We start from the raw sequence: 12,824 nt of genomic DNA, 5'->3' as shown, positions 1-12,824 counted from the left end.
TTTACATATTTTATGCACAATTTTATAGACTTAATACAAAGGCACTCATAAGATAAATATTCACTCTTATTTTTCCATTTTCCCCATAAACGAACCCCCCCGCCCCTCCACCTTACATATGATGCAACCTTTAGTTAAATTACATACATCTATCACGTAAATAAGTGTGAATCCCTTTGTACTATCAATTATACTATTCGAGGTACCGCTTAAGGATAAATGGATGCTACCATACAATGTTTCAGCCATTTTTTCGTTGGGTTTATTCTGTATAGACAACAACATACGAGCATTACATACTTTCAGCTAAGTGCTCGGTATCCCATCAAATCCCTTAAATGATTTGTGGTCACAGCTGTAAAGCATTTTGCATGTGCAAGTTTAATCTTAAGTTTAATCTATGAGAGCTGATCTGGAACAGAACACTGAATTAACACGCACATACATACAGACGCACACACATGCATTTTTCATAATTGTTTACATTGAAAACAATATGTGACACGTATCAGAACAACATATGTATGATGCCTAATGACTACGAATACAGAAAAAGCAAACACAATCACAACAGTGGCAAGAGTTCTGTCTATGTATGTATGTATGTATGTATGTATGTATGTATGTATGCATGCATGCATCTATCTATCTATCTATCTATCTATCTATCTATCTATCTATCTATCTATCTGTATGAGTATGTGTGTGTGTTTGCTCCCTCCACACGCCATTTGACAACCGGTGCTGGTTTGTTAATCTCAGTAACTTATTCGTTCGGTGAAGGGGACTGATAGAACAGGCACCAGGCTTAAAAGAAAAGGTGCTGAGGTCGTTCAGTACTTTTCACATATACTCACTTGAACTTATTTAGTATCGTTCGATTTGGCTACGTTAACCTTTGAACAATGATAATGGTGTTGATTACTGATTTTCGGGGTTAATTCACACACACACACATACACACGCGCACGCACACGCACACACACAGACACACACACACAGACACACACATACACACACAAACGCACACACAGACACAGACACATACACAGACACAGACACAGGCGCAGACACAGACACAAACACACACACACACAGACACACACAGGCACACACACACACACACACAGACACACATACACACACACACACACACACACACACACACACACACACACACACACACGCGCGCTTTGCTTTTAATATTATCTCAAAAAGTTGTTTATTGCTTATTTTGAGACAATACGTTTCTCAAAACCGTCACCTTGGCATAGACTTGCTTGGTTTCATTTTTTTCTCCCTTTTGGGGCTCAAATCCAAAAAGAAAAAAAAATTTGCTTTTTTGAAAGAAACTAAAAACAAATATGGTAAGGACAGCCTTGTTGAAAGACATGGAAGACAAAGTAAGAGGAAGCTCGGATAGTGTCAGATATGGAACTGTACTCTGCCTTCTACCCAGAAATAAAAGGTGGGGTGAGCACCCACTAAGTTCAAAGTTCACATTACCACTATGACAACAAATAGCAGCAGCAGATTTAGCAACATCACAGCTCAAGGATTTAGTTCCAGTTTTAAAGCTGAGTTTCTCTCAATTAATGAAACAATCCTAAAGACATCAGTCAACAACAGCGACAAGTCTTCGAGAACAGCCTTAACTTATTTCGCCATTACGACCCTACGATAACAAAAAACTATGATAGAGGCGAAAACAAGACCAACAGTAGCCTCGACAACTTAAACGGCATCAATATTTCCATTACGGATACCACCGATAACAATACATTCGCTGCTACAGCTGCGAAAAACATAGCGCTATATAAAATGGGCATTCTGCAGAAGGATATGTATAGCTCACGCAGTCAAAGTGATAAGTCTGGAAAAAAGAAAACACAATAAAACACACACACACACACACACACACACATACACCTACAGTATCAGCAACCCCTCCAGTACTGCGATCGTTAACATATCTTCGGCTATCACAAAGAGCCACACCATTTTGTGATCTGGTCGACATAGACAGGGTCCATAGACAGGGCCTCGCATATTGGAAGCTGAATGCATCTTTCCTGACGCGTTAAGCATTCAAAGATCGGGTTAGCAAGTTAATCATCTGAAGTTGTTGGGTGCAATCGTCAACAACCGATGGTGGATAGCTCTGAAAAGTAAAGAAATGGGGTTAGAAGAATATAGGATAGAAAGAAACCTTGCTAGATAGCTAGAAGAGGCGCTTAGAAATGGCTTGGCGACCGATGTGCTAGAGACGAGATTGGATCTTGATCAATTCTTCAATGCCAAGCATGAGGGCTGCGTTGTCAGAGCTAGGGCGCGTGCGATAAGACACGAGGGGATGAAAACCGTTCAATGGGCATGGGTGGAAGAGGCACTACGTGGCTACAAAGCCACAATTCGGTATTTTGACAAGCCAGGAAGGGCGCATGCTACTCGAATCCAAACAGATGTGTACGGAGTATCAACGGCACTTTGTCGAACATTACGTAGTGTGCAGTGGGTCGAGGACGGGAGTGGATTTCAACGCCTATCTTGGCAGTATGTTGCGCCTTTTGTCCAGGGATGAGGAGTTCTTCGAAATGCCGATAACAACCGAAGATGTATGAGATGCGATGACGAACTGTACAAGGGAGAAGTCTCCGGGACTGGCTGGTGGCTCTTCGCGCTTTATCTTTATATGACAGACTTGTTCAGTGATTTCTTGACAGATATTTACCGCAACTGGCAGTAGAACTGGAGAATACCAGTACTGTGGTACGTGGTGTGGTATTGCTGCTGAAGAAGGATCTGAACAAGGTGATCAAACAGACAATTTTCGGCCTGTGACACATCATAAGATTTTGGTCAAGGTGTTAGCCAAGCGGTTGGCACTTGTCGATAAGCTTGTCTGTGACACGCAAAAATGCCCTATCCCGAAAAGAACTATCATTCGCCTCACGTGCTAGATCATAGAGACGTTAGACAAGGAATCTGGCATGGGTAGGGTTCTGCTCAATTTACATCAATCGAAAGCTTTTGCTAATGTCGACCATCAACTCTTGGAGGCTGTTCTCGCGGCAGCCGGTTTTGGGTCCCATTTTCAGAAGCTGGATAGCTGCAATGTACAGCGATGTCTTTTCGGTGGTCAAATATAAATGGCCATCTATCGGAATCATTTAGCATTGCTCGTTCGGTCCATCAAGGATGTCCACTCTCGCCCCTTTTTTATGTCCTGGCTCTCGAGCTTATTACTAAGGAAGCTGGATATTTCGAGGGGTATCCCGCGTAAACTAGGATGTGGAAGGTTCATGTTGGTTTATGTGGACGATGTGACCATAATAGTGTCAGATATCTCGGAAATCAAGGTGATCGGCACTACCTTAATGAACTACGAAACGCTGACAGGAGCAAAGATTAATCAGAAGTCAGTGGTCCTGCAATTAGCATCTGAAAAGATAGTCCCATGTCGTCTGATAGCGTCGTAGGGCGCTGGACAGAAGGACCGGTTAAGCTGCTCGGGGTCTGGATTGTTCTGTACCTCCAGGTGAACAAGAAGTGGTGCGTGGTGAGTCTCACGCAGAAATAGACAGAGAGAGAGAGAGTTGTCCCTGAAGGGTAAGGTGGAGGTGGCGAATGCGTACATCGCTTCCGTCATCTTCAACCGCTTGACCATCATCCCTTGCCCTGCTTTGTAGCTGGTCAAGCAGGAACGCTTGCTCTCCCGTTTTCAGTGGAAGGGACGTGTTCTGCTTGTCAGGCGGTCTATCTACTGTCAGCAACCGCTGAGTGGAGGACTGGACATGCCGAGGCTAATGGTACGCAGACACGTGCTGAGGTTGCGAGATCTACAACATTCCGTTAACAGTGAGCAGGTGTGGTCACCATTTATCAGACAAGATTTTCCACAGCTCGTCTCATTGACAGAGCTACAGTCCTGGATCAAGCGTAGACCGAAGAAGGGCGATTGGCATTTGGAGTGTCAGCAAGCGCCCACAACCCTCTGTCATTCAGGCAACGCGCTCGGAAGAAGTTCCACACTGGAGTTTTAAAAGGAATTAGTGACAGGGAAGAGCGACGACGTCCTCGGGAGGTACAAATTGGTTGGTCATTTTTTTGGAGATGAACCGAGAATTCAACTCCACTTCGCAAATTGCCACCTATCCCTCAAGGTGTTGATGAGTGCCTCATGATATTCCGCATCTCAATAGGTAAATCCTTATCTGTGCACATTATCAGTGAATATGCCCCTACCCTATCAGCATGCGAACTGGAACACAACATCTATTCCAAATTACAGACAATTGTCAGTAAAATTCCATACCATGACAAAATCATATTGATGGGCGAATTTAATGCCAGCATACGTAACAAACATACAGTGTGGTTGAGAGTAACAGGAAAGCATGGAACAGGAAAGATAAACGAAAGCGGTTGATGACTGCTGTCTTTTTGTCGACAGTTTGGTCTAACAATCACAAATATAGTGTTTCAGCAGACACATAAATATAAAAGCACCTTGAAGCATCCCCTATCTGGTAACTAACACATGCTTGACTGTGTTATGAATAAGAACATGGAATGCAGAGATTTGAGATTAACCAGGGCTCACAAAGCTCTCGAGTGTTACTTGGATCACAGAATGGTTTGCAGTAAGGTATTTGTTAAACCGTTTGCAAAGAAGCCACTGAAGTCCAGTATACATCCGTGAATAAACGTCTCTCCAGAAATAACAATAATTTTGAAATGCATTCAAATTCAAATTGCTAAAATTGAGGAAAGCAATGACCCTGAAGTTTTGTGGCACAATATTCATTACAGCATCGAGTCATCTGCTGAAGAATCCGTAGGATTCGTGAGACACAAGCATCAAAATTAGTTCGATGAAAAAATTATTCTCAAATTAAACCTTTCCTAGAAACTTTGCGCAAGAGATACAAGGCATGGGTCTCAGACAAAACTTCACCAAAACTTAGATCCCGGTACATCTCCTATAGAAAAATTGCACAGAAAAAAAACTGCATAAGATGAAAAATTCTTGGTGGGCAAAAAGGCCCAAGAATTGGAAGAGGCTGCTAACTCTCACAGCTTGAGAGGTATTTGGTCCCTAAAAATGGTTGTACAGAATCTATGCTTTCTAACGACGGAACAAAACTCTTAAGTAGCAAAGATGAAATTCTAAAAGGATGAGTTGAACACTTTATATCTGTATCAAATCAAGAATCCACTACCGATCCTGAAGTAATTAATGAGGGTTATTTAAATATCTTGGAAGCATAGTCAACTTTATGAGTACTCTTGATGACGAAATCAAGGTTAGAATATCTAAAACTACAAGTGCTTTTGGAAGACTTTCCCATCGTTTGTGGGCTAAACACGGTGTCAGTCTGAAAACTAAAATAAGTGTATACAAATCTTGAATTTTGTGCACACTTTTGTAATGTACAGAAGCATGGACTCTCTACTGCAAACATATAAAGAAACTTGAAATCTTTCTCATGTGCTGTTTGCACAATATCTGCAACATAAAATAGCAAGATAAGATATCAAATGTCAAAATCTTAGAAAAATGTGATATCTCCATTATTCAAGGCATACTGCTGACAATTCAGTGCAGATGAGTAGGACATGTTCGAACGAAAAATGACCGCATTGCAAAAATTCTTTAGTATAGCCAACAAGTGGAGGGCTATCGCGGCGAAGGAAAACCCGTCCTTAGGTATAACGATACGTTGAAGCAACCAGTAAAATCTCTATAGCTTAACTTAACATCTTGGGAGCTTCATTGCTTAGATCGATCTGCGTGGTGTAGAATGTTTCACGATGCATCAAAACAATTTGAGTTGAATAAAAAAAGAATTATATCCTGCAATCAACGGACACATTTGACCGATCCTAGACAAAATCTAAATCATCAATGTCCCCATTGCGACTTCATAGCAAAACCCATGCCTGAATTCAAATTACATTGCAAGTAAATGCATCTTCTTTGTTTTTTTTTCTTTTAAAAAGTTGTTTTCTCTTTTTCACACATGTTTTCCCCACATATTTTAAAACTTTAAATCCTCTCCTTCAAACACTCATACGTCGAATCAACGGGAGCGACCATCATCATCATCATCATCATCGTCGTCATCATCATCATTATCGATGTCGTTATCGTCATCATCATCATCTGTACATACATTGTATGTTTAATACATACATACATACATACATACATACATACATACATACATACATACATATATATATTAGTAACCCTCAGTACATCCTGCTACTGTTCTTTAAAAGAGACCATACGGGAATTTATTGTTTGTTTATACTCTCACTCTTCCCCTGTCTCTGCCTCTTTCTAGTGAAACTAGCTGACGCTATATTTCTCTCTGGGTGCTGAGAAACCTGTTATTTACTCTCAGAGTTTTTTTTTTGCGAAGCTAAACTATGTTTATTAAATTAATGTTTATAACAAGGATAACAGATTTAATCCTAGACAACCTAGACAGCATCAGGAAAACGGTCACTCAACTGATCAGCATAAAATTATACACAGACATATTCCAGCTCAATGCCTTTTCTCTTCACCTTTTCTCCCGTCAGGATAATGAACCCTACTCCTCGCAGTTGGCGAGAGTCGTTCTCTTCTACTCAGGCATTTTCAGTCACTCATCTCTTTCCCTCTTATCGTCCATCTTGTGTCCAGTTTTCCAGATCTCCGCGTTGTGTCCATAGTTCACAGAACGTTGGTCTCTGAATTTCCTCCCTACTCAGGTCTTTCCGATATTAATGGCATAAATCTGACTGATTTAAGGGAGTCTGTGCAAGCCATGGACACGGTGCCTTTCTTCAGATCCAGCAAGTGAAAAGAACTATATTATACATTATATAAGTAATATATGATGTTATATATATTTAATTATCTCAATATTTAAAATATTATTATATGTAAATATATTATTTAATGTATCGTTTTAGTTTATAAGACAATATAAATAGCTTCATAGAGAATCACTCGTTGGTTAGACATAAAGTATCACGATTTCTTCGTAACAACTAACAAGCATAGTTTAATGAGTAGCGTTTACGTCAGCATTTCTTGTGCATGAACAACAATCAAAACGATAGTAACTGAACATAAAAAGATACATCAAAATAAGGTAAAGTGGGTCTAGAATTTTAACCACTCATTTTCTTTCATAGAAATTAAATGATTCAATGTGTCTTATATAATCAAAACTAATGATAAATTTGTATTAAACAGAGAAGAATTAAGATCAGACCCGAATAAGGCAAGAAGAAATATCGGAAAATAAGTCCATTGTTGACTCTAGAATTTCGTGCAGGTGACTTCGTAGTTAGCAAGATGACAAGTTATATCCATGAACCAAGTCGAATACCAGCTGTTTGGCAAACGATTCCTGAGAAACTAAGATGCTTAGCGGAAGAGCAGCCAGACAAATTAGCATTTGTTGTATATAAAGAAAAACACGATCGACAGCAATTGACACGGTAACTATCTATCCATCTATCTATCTATCTATCTATCTATCTATCTATCTATCTATCTATCTATCTATCTATTTATCTATCTATCTATCTATCTATCTATCTATCTATCTATCTAACTAACTAACTATCTATCAATGCGTCTGTCTGTTTGTGCGCCTGTCTCTCTGTCGATCTATCTGTCTGTCTGTCCCTTCGTCTGCCTATCTGTCTCTCTGTTCATCTGCCTATCTCTGTATCTGTCTGTCTCTTTCTATCTATCTATCTATCTATCTATCTATCTATCTATCTATCTATCTATCTATCTGTCTGTCTGTCTGTCTGTCTGTCTGACTGTCTGTCTGTCTGTCTGTCTGTCCGTCCGTCCGTCCTTCTATCTGTCAATCAATCAATCAATCAATCAATCAATCAATCTATTTGTCTGTCAGTCTGTCCGTCTGTCTGACAGTTTGTTGTTCATTTCTTATTTTTCCGTTTTTTTCCCATTCATTTGTAAAGTGTTAGCCGTTTTCTTTTTAGATAATCTCGGGTTTCTTATTCTATTTGGAGGCTTTGGGAGAGAAACCATCAGTTAATGAGGCATAATATTTCCAGTAGTATTAAGAGTAATTAAAAAGGGTGATGTTAGATCTCACCTATACCTTGATATATGCACTATCTCACTTCTACCCTCCATATATATTTTCAGAAAAGAGGTGTATGACGGTACTGTGAAGTTTGCAAAAGCTCTTGTTAATTTAGGCGTTAAGAAAGGAGATCACGTCGCTTTATGTATATCCAACTGTGTAGACCTCATAATCTACGATATCGGAATTATTATGGCCGGAGCAGTTTCAGTGAGGCTGAATCTAAATTCAGGAGATTTTAATGTCATGTTTTCCGGATGCAAAGCGGTAATATTTGACTCAAAAGATTCATTGGATAAATTTTGTACAATTGCTCAAATTTCCGATAACGGTAAAGTAACTAGCGAAATATATCCGGAATTGAAGTTTGTCATTAATATATCCAACACATATTGCCCATCTAACGTTCTATCTGCCACAAAACTCATGTTAAATATCATAGACAGTGAGCAAGTTGACTTACCTAGTTTGGACCCAGAAGACGTCGCATTTATTTGCCAAACTTCCGGTACTACAGGCCGACCTAAAAATATCTATCACACACATTATAACTGGTTGAATTGCTCAGTATATATCATGAATGCAAGTAGTATAACCTCAGATGATACAATGTACAACACTCGTCCAATGATATACATTGGTGGCTATCCATTTGGGTTTTTTACTTTTGGAACCACCCATGTAACTGGAAATGTTCAAATGCTAAACGACATTAAGAACTTAGAGTTTATTGAAAGTATATGGAAAAAAGAAGGCTGTAATGTACTCTGGCTTCTTCCACAGCATCTACAATTACTCAGAGACTGTGGGCATCGCGCAAAAGCTATTTTTACCGGTGGAGATATGCTTACAAAAGAATCGTTAATGCATTCCTTAAACTTTACTGAGCATATACAAATTGTTTATGGAAGTAGTGAAGCTACATTTTTAACTTCACGGGTATTTACCAAAAAAAATATTTCTGAACATCTTCCAAAAATGATAGGGAGGCCTTTTCCCGATACAGAATTGAAAATTGTTGACGATAACGGAAAAACCGTTAATATAGGAGAGGTTGGTAATATTCAAGCGCGAAATAAATGGATTGCTAAAGTAAACCTGAGTGGCGATTCGACAACGACAAATGGCTGGCTGTCAATGTCAGATATAGGTTATATGACACCAGAGGGTGATGTTTTTCTAGTCGGAAGAAATACAGATTTTATTAAGAAGTCAACAGTGAAGATACCTATCAGACAAGTTGAGGAATATGTCAGTCATCACCCTAGTGTAGAAGACGTAGTTGTGGTTCCGATACCGGATGAGAAAGTTGGTGAACAGGTGTGTGCGTGTATTACCACCCGAGATAATCACGAATTCAATGAAGACGGGCTTAAAAAGTTCTGCTTGGAAATTATGCCACAGCAAAGCGCTTTTGATTTTGTAACGCTGCAACCAGATTATTTCTTACATTTTACACGCTTTCCATTATTATCCTCTCAGAAATTTGACAGAAGGGCAATTAAATCAACAGCAATTGATTTAGTAGAAACAAAATATTAAAAAATAAATCAACCTTTTTTCAGAACTGAATTAGGGGTAATTTATAGTCGGTTACTGAAATTAACCACTAGTGAATATTCATTCTTAGAATTTATTTCGTTACAACTCTGAATTAGTAACGGAGCATGTTTTAGTTCTCGAAATTCATCACTTATTTTATATTTCTGCTTCCAATCCATTCAAAGTATTCAGACAGGAATCTTTCCAAAGCAACATTTTAATTATTGTCAACTAATTCCGACACATCTACATTCGTCAATGATTGATAAATTAATTAAAATAGCAGCCTTGAAGAAAGCAAATGTTGAGTACATTTCGATTCATAATGCTTTTTGAAATATTTGATTCCAATATCTTTACTATGATAATTGTTACTTACACTGATTCACAACAATGTTGACAGAATCTTTGACGCGTCGTACAGCTGTGCTTCATGATATTTGTTCCTATTCTCTGTGTTCCAAGTTCAAATTTCACTGAGGACGTCGTCTCTCTTCCCTGTCACTAATCTCTTAAAACTCCAATGTGGAACTTCTTCCGAGCGCATTGCTTGGATGGTAGAGGGTTGTTGGCGCTTGCCGACGCTCCAGGTGCCAAGCGCCTTTTCTCGGTCTACGCCTCATCTAGGTGTGAAGTGATGAGCTGGGTGGCCTGTCTCACGCTGAAACGGCAGAGAGGAAGCTGTCTCTGAAGAGTTGGGCGGAGTTGGCGAATGCGGAAATCGCTTCCGTCGTCTACAACCACTTGACTGTCGTCCCTTGCCCTGCTTCGTAGCTTACTTTTCCTTTCATTTTTTTGACCAAAAATAGTTAATGAAAAAGAATTGATAAAAATGTAAAAAAAAATATAACAATTTAAGTTGCTGGATTGACAAAACAGCAAAACTACAGACAGTATTCGTTCCGGCTTATTATTCTGAGTTCGAATCCCGCTGTCCTACTTGGCTACTAGACTTCACCTGTCTACCGGCTTAATACTATCACCGTGGGTGCTTTTAGCAGAATCCATTCTCTGTTGGCTGCAAACATTCGGGTCGGTTTTTCCAGTTTAAGGACATTTGCATCTCATCTTTCTCGAAGGTCTTGAAACGGGTCTTTCTCTCCCACTAAAAGATAATGAAAGAATACTAATAATTTCTTAAATATTGTCATTTCAATAAGTTTTAAGTATGAGGAGTATAATCGTGCGAATCGACATCAATACTTGACCGTTTCCTATTTTACCAACCCCAAAAGAACGAACAAAAAGGAGAAAAGGCAAGACCGATCTTTGCTGGACTTGAACTTAAAAAAAAAGCCATAAAATGACAGAATCTAATTCACCTATGCTGACACTCAACTAGTCCTACCAAATTGCTCGCAAGCCTATGCAATAACTATGTAAGAGCACTGAGTCACATGTTATCACTCCAAAACCAACTGATATTTGAGAGGCAATTACTAATTTTCAGTCTATTATATACTTTCATATATTATATACTTTCATATATAATAAATTTCCGCTGGTATTTCTTCAATTTCTAATAAAATTGTTATTTCACTACCACAGTAATTAAAGTTGTGTTTAAAAAAAAAAAAATTCCTGTAATAGTAATATGATAAATGATATCTTTTAAAACTAGTTCTTAAATATTAACATTGTAACTAAAAGAATTTCTGTATATAATTTCGCTGGCGGAAAGTAGGGACGGAATAGCAACTGTGAACTGTTTTTTTATATTTTTTATCGATTGGAAATGATTTCACTCCAGTCATGTCGCTAATGCACTTCCAAAAAGCATGAAATTTCCAATTGCTAATACGTACAGATTTCCAAATACAAATATTCAATAACAAACAAATACAGTAATGAACTGATACGCATGTTCAGTAATAAATTTTATGATATATTATAATTAGAGTACACTTACTATACATACATCGATACATGCATGCATGCATACATACGTACATACATGCATGCATACATACATACATACATACATACATATATACAGTACCGTGCAAAAGTCTTTCGGCCACTTTAAACTATTGTAAATTTCTACGAATTACCAACTTATAAGTAGATGTTTCGCATTGTGCTTTTTACAGATGAAACATTGAGCCTGTTGGAGTCATTTCTATACCTAATCATTATATTTTGTAGTAGTGGTTCTGAATGAGAGGGGAAGATGGCCATGCAAAACTTTTCGGCCACCTCACATCAACCAATCAAAATACAGTGTGTTAAAACAGAAAAATGTCTATAGTGAAAATTTATTACATAATGTCCGTTTGAAGAAGTTACTGTACATTGTTAATATTTCGTGTAGCTTCTCTTAGCTTGAATAATTGCTTCAATGCGCCTGCGGAGAAATGCATACAAATCCTTCACCATCTTCACAGGTGTGAGATACCATTCTCTGTGGTTGAGCTTCCACAACTCTTCAGGATTGCGTGGATTCATCTGACGAACTATTCTCTTTAGTTCTGTCCACATTTGCTCCACGATATTTAAGTCAGGGCTCTGAGCTGGGCAATCTTTCAATAAGTTAAAACTTTTATCAGCCAGACTCTGTTGTGTTGCATGGGATCTGTGACATGGAACTCCGTCATGTTGAAAAATCTCACTTCAATCCAAGAATGGTATCAAATTCTCCCTCAGCAACTGGATGTATTTAGCACTATTCAAATTGCCGTCAATTTTAACGAAATTTCTAGAAACACCACTTTTTATGTATCTCCAAAGCATCCAACTCTGACTCTCAAACTTCACTGTTTTCGTCGTGTAACGTGGGTTGTTTTGCTTTCCAGGACGCCTTCTTACAAATTCTCGCTTATAAGAAAGTGAAACGACTCAATAATAATGATAATAATAATACAAAAACAAATCTAATCCAATAACATCGATGGAATTAGGCAAAAGAACCGGTGGAAGATTTGAAGAAAGTAGTCTTTTAACGAAGATAATTTTAAAAAAATATTTTTTATTTAAAAAAAATGAAATTTTACTGCCATACAAAGTACAGGTCCTCCTATGCACGATGTCTCAGTGAAACACGTGCGATCACACACGCAAAACCAACACCGGAAAGTTTACAAACTATATAAAAAAAGAAATGGAACAAAATAGTAAGTACATATATTGAATAATTACGCATACACTCGAACGTGTTACACA

The 12,824-nt window shown here is 38.4% G+C and overlaps 1 protein-coding gene across 1 annotated transcript in view; it reads left to right on the top strand.

The window, feature by feature from the left end:
- Nucleotides 1–11,207, top strand: part of LOC106876100 (putative acyl-CoA synthetase YngI) — a 13,646-nt gene extending 2,439 nt beyond the window's left edge. The window contains exons 2-3 of the mRNA XM_014924509.2: nt 7,253–7,500; nt 8,186–11,207. Of these exons, the coding sequence (XP_014779995.1) occupies nt 7,355–7,500; nt 8,186–9,665 (1,626 nt within the window). The 5' untranslated portion in view covers nt 7,253–7,354 and the 3' untranslated portion in view covers nt 9,666–11,207. The remainder of the gene's footprint in view (nt 1–7,252; nt 7,501–8,185) is intronic.
- The last annotated feature ends 1,617 nt before the right edge of the window (nt 11,208–12,824 follow it).

This window comes from Octopus bimaculoides, chromosome 8 (assembly GCF_001194135.2).
Source record: "Octopus bimaculoides isolate UCB-OBI-ISO-001 chromosome 8, ASM119413v2, whole genome shotgun sequence".
Lineage (NCBI taxonomy): Eukaryota > Metazoa > Mollusca > Cephalopoda > Octopoda > Octopodidae > Octopus > Octopus bimaculoides.
The sequence above is the reverse complement of the archived record's forward strand: the minus strand, read 5'-3'. Positions and strand labels throughout refer to the sequence as shown.